Consider the following 17,647-nt stretch of genomic DNA (forward strand, 5'->3'; position numbering starts at 1 on the left):
GGCTCTACTACCTCGGGGTCTTTCTTTTCAACCGTGTTCAGGCTGTTGTCGGTGTCTTTACGCTCCACTTTATCTTCCACACCTCCGGTGGGTTTTCCCAGCCCAGTGTTTCTCTCCTCTGCGCCTGCTTTATCCTTACCTTCAACCAGGGTTTTCTCTGGAAGGGTATGGATGTGTTTATCTTTACTGTCTACCGCTGTTGCATTCCTCTGTACAGTGTCTTGTCTCGTTCCCACCCACACGGTCTCCTTCTCCCGCTGTATCCTCTGGGGCCTTTATCTTCAGTTTTGCTGACATCTCTGTCGCTGTCTGCGTCTGTTTCTTTGCCCCTTGCTGTCTCCTTTGCCTTGTCTTTGTCCTTTTCTCGTTCGCCGAGTGTGTTATTCACTGGGACAGAGGACTACAAAGGATTGTTAGTGAATTGTCAGTTAACAGCTGATCGTAAGTCTTTTTTGTCCAAAGTTGACTAGTCATGCTGATAGGGCATGACTCACTTCCTGTGACTCATTGTGTTAATCTATTATGCTAAAGAGGCACCAAGCATGCAGTTAGTTTACAAAACTGAGGCCAAAATGAGCTGTTGGCACTGAACTCTAGTCCCTAACATTTCTGCCACTGGGACTGATCGGATGGGCGCAATGATGCCAATGCGGAAGTACCAAAAACTGCAGTTCCCTCGAATGGCCACTTCAGCCCATGTTAAAATGCCAGACTTTACAGCAGAAATAAACAGCCTGCAGAAAACGGTTTTGGGTCTCTATCCACCTTATTTTTGGCTGCCATTTTTGCCTGATCTGCTGATGGGTGCTTCTTCCGGTGTGATCCTCCCAGCCTTGTTGCTGACAGCTTGACACCCGTCTGGGCGAACGGAGCAAATCACTAATCAGGTCCAGCTTGGCAAAAATCTCGTCGATAAATATCCCTTTAAGAGCGCAGTGCATTCATGGGTAATCGCCTGCTGTGGCCAATATTAACCATTTCGAGTAACACTGTTTCCATACGGATCACCGGCGTTAGTTTGTTTATAACGTGGCTATATTCATAACGTTTTCTATCTCGGATACGTTATTTCGAATCGCACATAGGTTACGCCAAACCCCACATAGGTTACGCCTCGAATCCACATAAGTTACGCTAAAACGCACATACTTTACGCCTCGAATCGCACATAGGTTACGCTAAAACCACCACCGCAAAGCGTGTGGGTTTCAGGACGAAACAGACTCGAGCCACTAACGTCATCTTAAGAGCACAATATTCCTGGAATGCAAGTTTAACTAAACAGTTACATGTCCTCTGCATTCTACATAAAATTAAGATATTACGGGTTGTTTTATTTTTGTATGTTACATACTTATTGACCAAGTTATGTTCAATTCAGCCAGGGTACAGAGACTGAGTGTAGGCAGCCATCTTTTCAAATCAAGTAGAATACCATTTAGGAAATGGCAAGCTGCAGCAATAGTCACGTTAAACCGGACCTTGTACGCACAATTATTTTTTACAGTGGGGCATTCAAAATAAGGTGGATAGATAATTTCACCTTTCATGACAACTGTACAGGGTGAATCTTTATACAACTCACCCGTTTACAGTCAAATAGACGATCAAAAAAATACTGTTTTGAGTGTGATTGACAGGTCATCTGTTTAGTGATCATGCAGCTTGCGATCATGGACCAATAGCAGGCGGCGATGTGGCTCTGGGAAACCCCCTCTCCTTCAAATATGGCTACAAATTACCATCAGCGGCCAAAATCATGCCAAACTGTGATGTCACACTCACTCACTCACTCACTCACTCACTCACTCACTTCATCCTTTTATACACTCTCTGGGTCTGACCTTTGGTACAGATGGGAGGAGTCCCGCTCCAGGTGTTGTTAGGAAGACAGGTTCTCTGGGAGCTCCCACTGAGTTTATAGGGACGGTAACACAGGTGCTGCAGGGCAATGAGGACATCGTTGGGCCCATACACCAAGAAGTGGTCCCCATGTGCTGGCTTGGGTGGGAGGGCACAGAACCTCTCCACTGGCACTGCAGAGGGGACAGAACAATGCAGGCTTGTAGAGGCTGAAACTGGCCTTTTTCCACACGTTACTCCCTCTCTCTGTGTGTGTGTATGGCTTCCAGTGACAAGCAAATGACATACAGATGCTTTTCCCCAACTAGCCTTTGAATAATTTGGCATAAAAACAGTGGCATTATTCTCTTACCACACTGAGGGGCCGCAGCACTCCAGGTGCCGTCCCTCAGGCAGATGGCAGAACGAAAGCCCCGCAGCTCAAAGCCAGCGTCACAATGGAAAGTGATGCGTGCCCCCGAGTGATGAAACAAACCCCGTGTGGAGCCATGGGTGGCCACCGGGGGTCTGTGGCATCCCACCACTGAGTGGAAACAGACACAAACACAGGTCAGGTGTGAACACAATAATGTTGTCTTCTTGTTTCTTAACCTCTCCTCAAAGGATGGATCATTAATCGAGTCAGTTTGATGACAAAAGGCAGATTCAAGAATCTATTTTGAAAGGAGTTTCAGATAATGCAAACAAAGCAGATGTATGGACGTTTAGGAGGCATCTAGCACATTCCTCAAACAGCAGTTCATCTGCACCTCCCTGGTAGTAAAGACCACACAGACCGTCTGTACATAACCTTCATTGAGTGCTTTGCTTTCTGGTGTTCGCAGGTCAAACAGGTGGCTCAGGAACGCAGTTCCCAGCTCTCAAACTAATTATCCTGCATTGTAATTAGCATTTAAAAATACCCAGAGCTTTAAAAACACAGCCCACTATCTTACAGGCTCATTAATGAATCATTTAATTTGCCATAAAGTGTGGTAAAGTGTGGTAAAGTGTGAACAGCTCTCAATGCGACCTTAACACATGGCTTGTAAAGGAGGAAGAAATAGAATGCATGCAATAAAAGAGCTTTCATCAAACTATTGAATTTTCCACTGCTATAATGCTGCCTTTTATGAAGTGGCTAACAGAGAACTGCGGCTCGTCATGCGGGTGGACAGTTATTGTGGAATATTGTGGTAATTCTAGAACTCAAGATAATAACCAAATGCAAAGTAATGCAATCAGCAAAATGATAGTATAACTCCTTTAGCATTTTGTCATGTGCTGTTTGTTCCTTGTATTTCAGGTTTGTTGCTTATGGTTGAACTGGGTCTCTGTCTCCATCTAAAGTGCAAACTGTGCACACCAAGTTCACAAACACAAGTGTTAACGCTACAATGATCACACCATTACGCCACGTGCTGTGCGACAATCCCCTCCGGACGTTTGCTGTGTCGTTAACTTGGGTCAGATCCATGAAATTTGCCGGCTGTGGTTTTACAATTCCAAACCAGGGAAGCCTCCCTATAATCATTGTCTTTTTGCCTTACAGCATTTCCAACAGTCAGTCCCGTCGGGGATGGAGAATGATTTTGGACATCCAAACGTGGAAAAGAAAACGCTGCTTGACCCCCTTTGAATATTATGGAAAAAAAAAAAAACAGTTGAAAAACCCTGAGGTGTTGTTAGCATTTCAGGTATTGAAATGACAGCCTCTCCCTGCCCTCTTCTTCTCCCCGTCTCCAAATAACACGCTGCTCTGCACACATATTAGGCAGGAATGCTAATGGAGGATGCTCGCTCTGAATAATGACACTTAAGTAAATCACCATTTTGCTTTTGTCAATGCCTTTGAGTTTGAAATGATGCTTGCACTCCAAAATAAATGAAACAGACTAAAGAATGGATTGAATATACGGCAAGTAGAGAGAGAGAGAGAGAGAGAGAGAGGGAGAGAGAGAGAGAGAGAGAGGGAGAGAGAGAGAGAGAGAGAGAGAGAGAGGGAGAGAGAGAGAGAGAGAGAGAGAGAGGGAGAGAGAGAGAGAGAGGGATAGAGAGAGAGAGAGAGAGAGAGAGAGAGAGAATTTCCTACCGTGAGTGACTCCCTACTAGGGATGTCACGATACTATAATTTCTACTTCGATACCGATACCCAGGAAAATATCGATACTTGATACTATTTTCGATACCACGGGAATGGGGGATGATGACACATCAAGACGCATAAAAATAAAATTAGACAGATGGATGGACAGATGCACACTTCTCCATAATCTAGGCCTGATAACACTTTGAACTTGGACAGCATATTACCGCCACTCTAGCCACCAGAACACGTTTAGCTTGTTAAAGGAACGGATACCCAATGATAGGGAGGGGAAAATCAGTGATTTTTCATTAAAAGAACGCACTGATAGTATCAAAACTGTTGCAAATGAGTATTGTATCCATTTACATTTTTTAGTATTGATACTTTCGATACTCTCGATACCTGTTGCAAATTAGTATTGTATCCGATTAAAATTTTCAGTATCGATACTTTTCGATACTATCAATACTTTTGACAACCCTACTCCCTACAATAAATAAACATGTCCGTTTTAGCTATAGCTTACAATTATTGATGGGTAGATTAGTGGAGATCCTAAATAGATGCTGCAAACTTCATACTTAACTCTCTGACTGACTCTTGGGAGAAATGCGATTACATTTACACGCTTCTAAAAAAAATAAAAGACGACATTATGAGCATTATCCTGTTGTATTCTATTAAAAGAGCAGCTGAGGATTTCTCACGGGAGGAGGCTACAGATGAAGGCAGTGTGCGGAATGAAACTTGTATTTTACGGGCGTCTACCTCAATGGAAAAGCTGGCTTATGCTATAGAAGGAGGATTATTTCACCATTAGTTTTATAGAATCAAATTTAGCCCTGGAAATGAAACCACCAGGAGGAAAAAAAAGTGAGTGGGGCTCTTAGGAAGTCTGTTTCTGCACGGTCTTAAAGGACGTGTAGCGTGCATTAAAATGCAGGTCCAGATGCCCATAAATAATAGTCACTCTAACCACACCATGAGGGGGCAGCACTACTCTAATCACACCCTGAGGGGGCAGCATTACTCTAACCACACCCTGAGGGGGCAGCACTACTCTAACCACACCCTGAGGGGGCAGCACTACTCTAACCACACCATGAGGGGGCAGCATTACTCTAACCACACCCTGAGGGGGCAGCACTACCCCACAAGGAGAAGTGCTGCAGTGTGGTGGAAAGTGACAGTCCAGATTTAGGGAAAATCCAGGCTGGTGTAGAGGAAACCATAAAGGTTTGCTCACATTTCTGAAACAGTTTTCACTATCTTAAAGTCAATTTCATCCAAAGGTTTATGCTTAAATGCTTGACATTTGACAGGTGACATAGAAGAAAAAGTAAACGTATCCAAATAAAAGCTCTGATTCTAATAGCTCCCTGCTGGTCAGGAAAACTGGCTGGCGGAGAAATTTCAGCTGCGTGCGGCCGGCCATGGCCTCGGCCTCAGGGATGTCCTGTCACAGGCGCGCGGGGCGGGGCTGGCTCTGTGGGCTCTGTACGCACAGGAGCAGCTGGGTCGGCAAGCAAGGTACTGTATGTTCTCTCTCTCTCTCTCTCTGTATTCAATCCAATCTGTGTCTCTCTCGCTCTCTGAGCCACCACTTGTAGGCTAAATCCTCAAACTAAATGTCGCAATCAAAATTATGCTTTTTTCTTTCTTTCTTTCTTTCTTTCTTTCTTTGGTGTGGGGGGGGGGGGCTCAACTGGGGGTTGTAGAACTAGAAGGGGGTGCATGGCCTAAAAAGTTTTCTAAGTGCTGCACTAGAGCACCAAACACTATATACTCTCCTGCCTGTGTGCGGCGTGAGGGAGGCACAGACGCTGCTGCTGCCAGGAGGGCTGCTGACTTCATTAGAGGCCTACTCAGCAGCATGCATGGGAATAACTTACAATATCATCGTTGAATAACTGTAAGGCATGTATGACAGAATAACAGGTAAGCTATAGACTACTCTGGAAAGCCACCGCCCCAGCTTTTACGCATGCACCAATCCTCAAACGCATGCAATTTGATTCGTCATCATATGCACAATAATGCTGCTTCATCCGTTAGGTGGTCATCGCCATTTGCAGTCCATCTGGTGAGACGTAACACATATTTTGCATGATGATTGATTGGCCGTAGCCATAAATGGGACTGACCACGGAAGGGAAGGCAGCTGGCGTGAAAGCAGTCCAAACCGCAGATCTCTCCCTTGTGACAGTGAATCATCATTGGCCTTGACAAAACAATAACAGCTAAAAGGCTTATAAGCAGCAGGGAGGTCAAATACAGCACTGACTCTAAGTTTGTTGTTTAGACACTAGAGGTATCTCATCGCTATCACAAAATTACTAAATTCATTGCAATATTTGGTAAGCATCAAGACATGCTCTTATCAAATTCCTTATGAGATACACGTCATTCAACGTATGATCCTACACCAGAAACTGCTTCATTCTGCCCAGTGATTTGAACCTACTCTATACTTCTCCACTTGCCACCTTTTTGTACAAGCGTTGTCATAATGTCGAGGCTTTTCAGTCCTATTATAAGTTAGACAAACTCACCGTTTTCACACCTCTGTCCTGTGTAGCCAGCCAGACAGGCACAGTGGTAGGTGTAGGACGTGTCCAGAACACAGGTCCCATCGTGCAGACAGGGGGAGGAGTTGCATGCTACAAACATACATGTGTATAGTATGAGTATACAAACATACATGTGTATAGTATGAGTATACAAACATACATGTGTATAGTATGAGTATACAAACATACATTGTGTATAGTATGAGTATACAAACATACATGTGTATAGTATGAATATACAAACATACATGTGTATAGTATGAGTATACAAACATACATTGTGTATAGTATGAATATACAAACATACATGTGTATAGTATGAGTATACAAACATACATTGTGTATAGTATGACTATACAAAAATAGACCTTTCACTTAGCGGTACACTGATACATTCTGTTTGCTTAAACTATAGGCTCTCTAGCACATATGCTACACCAAGATGCTTGTATTGAAGCTGAGACCATTTGAATGACAATTCCATATTCCATTTTAAAATCTCTGTGGGCTGCACAGAAAGCAGAAAGTATTTAATTGGACTTGATGCCACGGGTATAGTGTGTGTGTGTGTGTGTGTGTGCGTGTGTGTGTGTGCGTGTGCGTGTGTGTGTGTGCGTGTGTGTGTGTGTGTGTGTGTGTGTGTGTTTTAGTATTACATTACCACTTGTAGATGGTGTTAAGTTCTTGTTTTTCCACCATTGTCAAGTGGAAATATCCAAGAAGTACAGCAGGGCAGAGGAACTGAAGAGAATGACTGTGCATGGATTTGTTAGAACTTGGCACAATTGCCAGCGTTTGATGTACCTGAGCTCTCCTGGAACGTGGCAAAGAAACCGTCAAAGTTCTTGTGCCCGTCAGACACAAAGAGGATGTGCAGGTTGTTGCCGGAGCTCTGAATGGGAGCGGGTCTGTTGTTGCCACAATAGCGGCCTATGACACGCGAGTTGATGCTGTCGCCGTCTCGGACCTCCACGTAGTCATAGCGACAAGAATGATCAAACTCCAGACTCAGCATCATGAACCTAATAGCGTGAGGAAAAACAGGAGAGACAACAGGAAGGCTCAGACAAATGTGGAATGCCTCGAAGAGTCTTGTAAACAAACTTTTTTTTCCCCAAAATAAAATGTCAACAACTATGCAAACTTTGAAATTATGTTAATTGGTGCACATCAGGTAAATGCAACTTCAGAAGAATGGATGGAAGTGTTTTTGTGAATAATTTCCCCTACAGATAACGCTATACTCAACACTATACTCTCAACTGATGAGATACAAGGGTGACAAAGTTCTACAGACACCAGCTGAATCTGTTTTTCCCGTGGAAAACTATCTTCACCTATCACTTCCGCCGCCCAAAAGTAAAGAACATTTTCATTGCAGTAACAGATCTGTATTTTCCACATCAAACAGTTTATCGTGCTGTCACCGGGGCGACTCAGGTTGACTAGGAAGTAAACCACATGTAGCGAACTGGCTGAATTTCTGTCGTGCTCCTGGTATAACCAACATTTTCCGGGAGAGCGCCTGGCTTTCCTGGCAGCGCCACACTCACTGGCATCATCACAGTCATACACTTGTTAGGGTTATTTAGGGGTATTTTGCAGCCAGTAAACAAGTATAGGCTAATCATAGCTATTGAATATGTTAACAGCTGTGGCGAGTGATTTTCCCCAATTTTACATGGCTCACTTGGTTTAATGGAGTTGTTGAGATTGTGTCTCATTTTCCCCCAATACCACAAATACAAGTTTTACATTTCTGTTTTTTCCCCTGTGTTGTTTTCCTTTCTCTTTTAAGTGTAAGCATTATTAGTGGAATAGACAGTATTTTGTTTCCTTGTCATCAACACAAAGTATAGGCATTTTGATACAATGAAGCCACAATTGTTACTCTATGATGCAGTTGATGGGACAACTTATGCGACACTAGATTCTTATTTAAGCTATAGCATAATCATTTGGTAGCAGAGAAAACAGTTAACAGATATCAAGCAACAGAAAAACAGATGGCAAAAGCCAATCTTTGGTTTTGTGGCTTTGGCAAGCTTTAGAACGTTCTTAAGAACCACTTCACCCCCATAACAAATAGGTTAACAGTCACTCTGCAGCCATTAAACAGTTGGTGTACATATAAATGTCATAACATTTATGTACTTGGTAACCAGTCATGCTGATACATAACATAATCCATGCCAATCTCAGCATCTCATTATTTCTTATCCTTGCCTGTTAAAACAGACGTAAAATGTCTGCATATCTATAATCACACATTAACATTTTTCTCTCAAGTAAGCTGTTGCACAACATTATTTCAAAAACAAATGTCTGGTGATTGGCCTGCAGTGAAATCTCTCAGGAATATGTCAAGGCCTGGGCGTCATCTCTCAGGCATATGTCCGTGGCTACAGACACAAGTTTGATGAACTTTTTTTCCTCTACAAAAATAAGAATAGCCTAATAAAAAAAGAGCCCATCTATTCATCTTTCATTCCGCCCTTGAAAATAATATGATATTGTCGATCAAAAACGCAAGTACCCGTACGTTTTGGCTCCTCTGTGAGTCCTCTGTGTCATTAAAGCAGCAGATCTATTTCACACGACTTGGCATGCATTAATTATTTGTGTGTGTGTGTGTGTGTGTGTGTGTGTGTGTGTGTGTGTGTGTGAGAGAGAGAGAACATGTATCTTCTATATAGGTATTTAGACATGAAGCTTTTTCAACAAGAAAAAGGATGAAGGCAACGAGGCGCAGGCGAGGCTAGAGGAGGTGGAGGAAAAGTTATTTCATTGGAAATTATTGCCTTTGCCCTAATATTCATTCATATTTAAAAAAGAATAATAAAGGGGCATCCAGGCAGTGCAGAGGTAGATTCCCTGCCTACCAACACGAGGGTCACAGGTTCAAGCCCCCATGTTACCCCTGGCTTGGTCGGGCGTCCATACAGGCACGATCGGCTGTGTCTGCGGGTGGGACGTCGGATTAAGGGTATGTGTCCTGGTCGCTCCCCTCGTCGGCCGGGGCACCCCCCCCCCGGGGGAACAGAGCGTCAAAGTCACACTCTCTTCCAGGTTAGGCATTACCTTTACTTGGGCAAACCAAGCAATTTTTTTTCCTTATAGTTTTGGTCCGGGGGAAATTGAAAAATGTAATTTCTAATGGTTTCTAAATAATGTTAATGAACATTAGGGCAGACTGGCAAAGCCAGTCTAGACAGTGTTAATCACTCAGGTCGTCAGCCACATTTTCCCTGTCTGAAGCGCAGCTGGAAAACTGGAAGGGGGGGGGGGGGGACCTTACCTGTGGCAGACAGACCAAATCATTTATTTGCATTAAAGGGAGGGAAAGTAAAATTGTTTTCGACCACTATGTCAAAGATAATTAGGAAGATAAAAAAAAATAACAAGCTTTTCTGTGACTCACAAATACTGTTTTCACAAATAGGCCTATTTTGACAAATTATTCTTTTTTAAATAATTTATGTTTAGTGATTTTCCTTTTTTAACAGAAAGAGTATAAGTAAATGTACTACAAGAAAAACATCAGCATAAGACAAGCGACAATAACTGCATAAAAAAACAAGGTCATAGGGAGTTTTTTTTTAATGTTATTTTTGATTAGTATTATTATTTCTAGCCCCCACCCCACCACCCCCTCCTTTACTGCAATATCCTCTAGGGAAAAAACAAAGTCTACTCCAGTCAGTGTCACTTTAGAAGAAGAAAACATCAACAACCCATTATTTGAGTGTGTTTTGTGTAACTACCCCCTACACATTAGTGTGCCATTCAAAGATGTGTATGTGTATTCAAAGTATGTGATTGTGAAGATGATATATTGGGGTTAAGGTACCATGTACATATTCCGTGTTCACTGTATATTAATGACATCTAGTGGACATTTGAAGACACACAGACAATTTAGTGTGTGTGTGTGTGTGTGTGTGTGTGTGTGTGTGTGTGTGTGTTTGTTTGTTTGTGTGTTTGTTTGTTTGTTTGTGTGTGTGTGTGTGTGTGTGTGTGTGTGTGTGTGTGTGTGTGTGTGTGTGTGTGTGTGTGTGTGTGTGTGTGTGTGTGTGTGTGTGTGTGTGTGTGTTTGTGTGTGTGTTTGTGTGCACGTGTGCGTGTGTTTCAAAGATGTTTCAAGATCCTAACAAGGCCTCTGCGGTCATCCAGGAAGCGTGGCTTTGGGGCCTGTTTTAATGAGTGAAAGTGCCGGTAATAACTGCTGGGATAAGTTTATATACACTTTCTTCTTGGATTCTTTCTTCTTTCTCCTTGGATTGTGCTTGGCTCACCTCAATGTTGCCCGATTGAATCTTTTTGGCCTCTCATTTGAAAGTGACATAGAGGACTCATTACTAACTTTATAGCGTGCTTTGGCTTGACATCAAGTCCTCCAGTTTGATCCTTTATCGAAGACCCTTGAGTCGAGTGAGGCTTAAACTAATGAGACCTAATGCTACATTAGCCTGTAGCAGCTCCTGACAAGTAATGCCATTGCCAGTAATGAATATGTTGCTCTGAGCGTACTGGGAGCCTCCATTACAGTTATCCAGAAGAGCGAAAAGAGAGAGAAATAAATACAGCAAAATGCTGTCAGTAATTCCCCAGAGACTGAAGCCAAAACTCGTAACGTTCCATTCATAAATCTCTGAGCGCAGCAGCACGGTTTAATTTAGGGGTTTTCTGGCAATAATGTCATAAAGGACATAAAATATGTGACGATCATTTCTAGTACTACAGATCTACTATTCTCTGTTGGAAGCAATCAATCGTGTCTATATTGCCATTTGTCGTCACAGCATGGACTGGCTGCCTATGCATCTCGCGGTTCTTCATGGTTGTTAATTTTAATGTGGAGCTTTAAATATCGTAGAGAAACGTGCGCTATACATTACATTACGTGCACTATACATTACATTACGTGCACTATACATGACACGCACTACACGCTCAGCATGCATCCAGCTCTATGCAGCTTTGTGTTGTTAAAGCCCTCGCCTGTAAAAAAGCTTTATGCGTAATGGAGAAATTGACAGAAATAGAAAGTTATCACAGGAATGCAAAAGTAATCACTTTCCTGAAAGCGGGGAGTTGTGGTTTCCAAACGCCAGTGTGAATTCTAGCTTGCCATCAGTCCATGACATACATCTTGTAGAAACATTCAAACTGAATGGAAATTTGACTTAAGCGGGCCGGCCATTAATAACTATTACAGCTGGACATCCCTAAAACTGATCCTATCACGCCAGATGAAACTGTCAACTTGAACTTTATTGAAATGTGATGTATTCTTTACAGTTTGCAGCAGGCACAAGCACGTTTCTGTAAATGTAAGCCAAAGGTTAGTCGTCGTCATTACCCCTGCGTCAAAGTTGAAAGTTACAACTTTATTTGCTCTAAATCAATGTGCAACACTGAATGGGATCATGTGTAGCCTTAAGGCCTGTTCAGATCAATGATTCCCAACGAGACTGGATGCAACTTGCAAAAGAATCCCAATGTCTGATCGTAAACGTTCCACAAAGGGTTGTTCACATAAAGGCAAAGCACAGACACAGATGACCGTTTCCATAGCAACAACCAGCTGGCGTAGCCCACTGCGTCGATACTTAGCTTGTCTGGATTTCTGTTTGTGTTTAGCTGGCAAGAAAAAAGAAAGAAATGGATGACAGTGACAGTGATGTGCTCGCAGTGTTTGCAGTAACACTTATCAATAAACGACGAAGACAGCGAGCTAGGAAACCGACGAAGATCTGGAGCCGTCTTTGGCTACTGCAGAGACAGGGTGCCACGCCAATTTATGTTGGAGGAGTTAGAAGAGAGGGATGTAACTGGCGTTCACCAATTTTGCTCACCTATTTCCCAGGTTTCATAGACCTAGTCAGATAGTCTACATACACTCAGCCATAACTCAGACACCATTGTCATGACAGACCTAAAGGTTGAGAAACTGCACTTGGAGATTTGACCAGGTATTTGAGAGACCCCAGGCAATGGCTTCAGACCTTCTGCAACTAACCAGTTCACACCGTGGCAATTTTCTCTGCAACATTTTATAACTGTGTTGCCTCGTTGCGAAGCATTGATCTGAACTGGCCCTTAGACTTTGTACCATACCTTAGATTTTAGATAGCTCCAAAAACGGTTTTCCCCTTCAGGTTAGTGCAAATGGTGTTCGGTATCTTATTGTGTTCGCATGTTCTTTTCTATGCATGTTGCATGTTCTTCTTTTATGTGACTTTTCCAAGAAAGTAATTGTGTGGTGTTTCTTGAAATTGCTGCTAAAGGGGGGGGGGAAATACTGCTCTAACCTATAGGCCAGGGGTGGCCAAACTACGGCCCGCGGGCCAACTGCAGCCCGCTGCCCGTTTTTAAGTGGCCCACCATGAATTTAGCAAAAAAGAAAGAGAGAAAAAAAAAGCTTTTTTTGGCCAGTGAAGCTTTTTTAGTTTTTTTCTATATAAAATAAAAACGTGATAGACCTTGCTTCTTTCACTCCGGTTCACTCGCCCCAATTCAGTTTCTGGCAGCCAGACAGCCAAGAGGTTTATGACAGTGAACATTACCACTTTTGTCCAGAGGGGCGACAAAATCAACCCAACTGAAACAGTAAAACTTGCTCGGAGCTGCTTTAATATTGTTTGGCCAGCGACTCCTTATATTTTTCTGTATGCGGCCCACAACCAAAAAAGTTTGGCCACCCCTGTTCTAGGCTTATCCATCATAGTGAGATAGATACAATACAATAACTACTGACAACTGATACTATCTCTAACCTTTGGCATTTGTTTTTGACTTTGCATTTGCAGTCTCTCTTCTTCTTTTTGTTAATCTTACCTGAGGTCTATGGTGAAGGGATGGTCTACCTTTATGGTCCACTCACAGCGGGCATTGGTGGGGTAACTCTCCAGCACCAGGTGGCCCTGCCGCTTACGGATCACTCCTCCACACTCTGAAAAACACACACTTGGAATTTCCAACAGCAATGTACCATAGGAAGTGGAGGAACAGCAGGCGTTAATTATATTTGAATTATTATTTTGCAGGTCTGCTACCTTAGTTACCATTCATGCCAAAAGCAATTACATTAGGGTTTCCAAAGCCATTGTAAAATGTCAAGATGGGGGAGGGGAACGTATGCTAAACAAACAGAAACATAAACTCAATAGGCACAGGGCCAGAAACCTAGCTTGCCAAGTTTCTGCTTTGAATAAAACGTATTTTCTTGTGCCCCATGGCAGAATATTTGCATATAGAGAAAGTTATAGTTACTGTATTCAACAGCTTGCCAGGATTCTGCTTTGAATAAATTGTCTTTTATTGTGCCCCATGGCAGAGTATTTGCATATAGAGAAAGTTATAGTTATTGTCCAAATGCTAATCTTTATAGGATTCCTGTATGTTGACTTGTGATTTCAGCTCCTCGTATAGAAAACCTCCAGGGCATATGGCAGCTTTCCAAGCTGGCACAGTTGTCCCAGATGATGATAGATCAGTAGGGAGGATGAGTAGGGATGAGACGACTTACGCATGCAGTCTCCACCAGACCAGCCAGGCCGACACTCAGCACAGTATTTGCCCCTGATGAAGAAGTCATCCCTGGGAGCCCATGTCCCATTGTTACAGCGCTTACAGTTCTCAAATATGCTGCAGCCTGGGAGAAAGAGACAGAGACATGGCAGTTGTGAGAGTGCAGAGAGACAGACTGACTTACATACATTTTTTTTTTAAAGAATAGTGATTTTTCTTTCTCAGAACTCTTCCCTCCCCTCAAACAGCTTGAACCCACCGGACGGACCCATACTATGTTTCCTTTACATCAGCTCTGCTAAACTCATCAAGCTCCAGCTGCTCCACAAGAGACCCAATACATCAACACATTGCTGCTTCCTGCTCCACTAAGACAACACATCAACACATTGCTGCTTCCTGCTCCAACACATCAACACATTGCTGCTTCCTGCTCCAACACATCAACACATTGCTGCTTCCTGCTCCAACACATCAACACATTGCTGCTTCCTGCTCCAACACATCAACACATTGCTGCTTCCTGCTCCAACACATCAACACATTGCTGCTTCCTGCTCCACTAAGACAACACATCAACACATTGCTGCTTCCTGCTCCAACACATCAACACATTGCTGCTTCCTGCTCCACTAAGACCAACACATCAACCTGCTTCCTGCTCCAACACATCAACACATTGCTGCTTCCTGCTAAACTAAGATCAACACATCAACACATTTCTACTTCCTGCTCCAACACATCAACACATTGCTGCTTCCTCAAATAGAAATGTGAAGAAACCCCTCCAAAATGGTTTCCTGGGATGATGTATTTTCACTCCATGGTTGCTCTGTAGGCTCAGAGTTTTAAAGGGCATTGAGCAAGGAGGACAAAAAAATCGTACGACCTGATAACAGGTATGACTGTAAACGATAACAGGTATGACTGTAAACAACGCGTGGGCTAGAGATGCACACAGAGGATTTATGGGGGTATAACATTTTTCAGTGTTTTACAGTAAAAAAAACTATGATGTACAGGTATCCATTTGATTATGAACAGCTGTTTTTTTTCTCCATAAAAGAAAACGTGAGCACATCCAAGCTGTGAAGAGAAGATGACACACTTCCTTACCCGGGCGGTGTCTAGGAAAAGAACGTGCTATAGTGTAAAGAGGGTGTTGGATGTGTGAGCTGATCCCCATGTGCGAATATTCTCACATATAGGCTTGCTATGTCTTGCTAAAATTGGCTATTGTGTGTCTTTGTTGCGCCTCGTTGTGTTTGATTTAAATCCCACTGTAGTGTTCTACAGCTGATTGTGTCGATCAACGTTCCAACTGTGATATTTCACTTTCCCTCCTCCTGCCAACAATACAGGAGGAGAAGAGCCAATGTGAAGTTGGCCCCAGAGACACGTAGCAGATTAGATCAGACACAAAGGCAGAAGTTATTTTAAATCTTAGCTACATGTCTCATCAGACAGCTTGTCATGCTGCACTGCAAACAGCTGTGCAGCTGATTGCTATTGCACTTGATCCAGCAGGTACATGGCAGCAGACATTTGAGAAAGAACAGATTCCAAAGATGGGAGTGTGTGGCTATTTATATCCAAATAGGGCTATTCATAGAGGTGGACAAATCTGAAATGGAAGCGTTTCCCGTCCCCATGGTGGATGCGGAGGTGTTGTGTGTTCGATTGAACGCAGTACCTGAATGGATAATGCAGGGGTCACACTCGTTGATGGCGTTGCGGCAGCAGGGCACGGCGTAGCCCACAGGCGTGCCCTGCAGCGGGCATTTGCAGCGGATCACATCGTACTCGCAGCAGCCCCGGCACAGGACGCTCCACTCCGGCCCCGGGCAGTGATTGTACAAATACCTGTAGTCTGGACCAGATGATAATCCAGGGTTAGCAACTCAGTCCTGTCACTGGCTGGGATGAGCACAAAGGGGGGAACATGTGGGTTTTATTCCACCCTCTGGTTAGACAATAGCCCTGTTTGGAATGGTTGACTCATTCGCTCACTCACTATTCCACATGTAGTGTTGATCATAATAGTGAATTATAGAGGGAATGATCAAACCAGTTTCGGAAACTACCTCACTCTTCTCCTTTGGTAAACACGACCGCATTGCATTGTGGTATATGGGAGAAAATGTAGGGTACATTCGCTGTTCACTAGAAATTACAGTGCATTGTGGGTGTTTTATAGTGGACTACATAGTGAATCAAATTAACAGTTGAGAATTCAGACACTAGTACAAAATGGCGAACACATTATAGTGCACTCTATTTCTGTCATAGCGAAGCGTTTTGAACAGGGCTAATGTGTGTTTCGTTGGACTCAATGGGGAAATATTGTGTAAAGCGTGGAAGATGAGACAGACGTGGAGAAAATATCTTCAATGTCATTGGTCGCTGTTGTAGGAGGATTCTGGTTGGTAGGTCTGTTTATCCATGCCACATGTTCTTGTCTAAACGGTGTTACTAATAAGTGAGTCTGGTTATTTCCACTGCCTGATGGTTGCAACCTCCTGCTGTCTCTTAGTGGTTTAGACCTCCCCTGTCTGTTCAGTGGTATGTTTTCTCCTATGACATTACATCAGACATCATTCGCTCAGTAATGGCAACATAGCACACTGGTCAAGTCACTGTCATGGAAAACGGGATCAGATCATTCATCTGAAAGTGCTTCTTCGGATCGAACGTTGACCTTCTCCTCTGTTAAGTTTTTACCCATTAAATCCATGTTTAATTGCACTGGAAAACAGTGATGCAAGGACACTTCCAGTCCGAGCGGTGGTTAGGTAACAGAAGATTTTCAGTGGAAATTCTCCTGTGACAGATGTGGAAGAGAACTTACAGAAGCTGCACTTAGAACTTGGCGCAATGTCATCACAGCCTTTTATACATACCCTCCCCTCCATGCCTACAATGTCCAGAATTCCATGACTATCTGTATTGTAGGCAGACAATGATCCAAACAGTCATACCTCTACATTCTCTAGTTGTGCTAACTTCTTGTATATGAAATAATGCTGACATTTTGACAATTCACCAATTTGCTGGGGACCCCCTGGAACCCCATCAAAGACCCCAGGTGGTCCCCTAGACCCGTATTGAGAACCACTAGTTTATGCTTACTGAAACCTCCCCACCTAGCAACCTGCAACACACACACACACACACACACACACACACACACACACACACACACACACACACACACACACACACACACACACACACACACACACACACACACACACGCACTTGTTTTCCCCCTAATGCCACGGTTGCACGCTAGCTCTGTTTATTGTTTTATGTAACTTAGAAGCAGTGTGCTTTTATTTTTTAAACACAAACATTTTGTCAAACGCCATTTTTTTTGCAATGAGATGCTCAAAGTTTATTTTTCTAATTCTGAAACACACGCATACATGACACAGCAAAGACCATAGAAGGCATACATACACACACACACACACACACACACACACACACACACACACAAACAAACACGCAGACACCCACACGCTCACACACGCACCCACACATGATTGATCTGTCAGAGGCTGTTTGCGGGGGACAGTCAGCTGGAGAGGAGAAGTCCAGATGTCCTGGAAGA

The 17,647-nt window shown here is 43.3% G+C and overlaps 1 protein-coding gene across 1 annotated transcript in view; it reads right to left on the reverse strand.

Annotated features, from left to right (window-relative positions):
* The window catches only part of pamr1b (peptidase domain containing associated with muscle regeneration 1b), a gene marked incomplete at its 5' end in the record, with an annotated part of 34,580 nt that overhangs the window by 7,204 nt on the left and 9,729 nt on the right, over positions 1 to 17,647 (reverse strand). The window contains 9 exons of the mRNA XM_083654731.1: positions 12 to 139; positions 241 to 387; positions 1,845 to 2,036; positions 2,216 to 2,386; positions 6,484 to 6,591; positions 7,306 to 7,523; positions 13,342 to 13,456; positions 14,033 to 14,158; positions 15,728 to 15,904. Coding sequence (XP_083510857.1) covers positions 12 to 139; positions 241 to 387; positions 1,845 to 2,036; positions 2,216 to 2,386; positions 6,484 to 6,591; positions 7,306 to 7,523; positions 13,342 to 13,456; positions 14,033 to 14,158; positions 15,728 to 15,904 — 1,382 coding nt within the window. The remainder of the gene's footprint in view (positions 1 to 11; positions 140 to 240; positions 388 to 1,844; positions 2,037 to 2,215; positions 2,387 to 6,483; positions 6,592 to 7,305; positions 7,524 to 13,341; positions 13,457 to 14,032; positions 14,159 to 15,727; positions 15,905 to 17,647) is intronic.

The sequence above is a fragment of the Poromitra crassiceps genome (genome assembly GCF_964638095.1).
Source record: "Poromitra crassiceps genome assembly, chromosome: 18".
NCBI lineage: Eukaryota > Metazoa > Chordata > Actinopteri > Beryciformes > Melamphaidae > Poromitra > Poromitra crassiceps.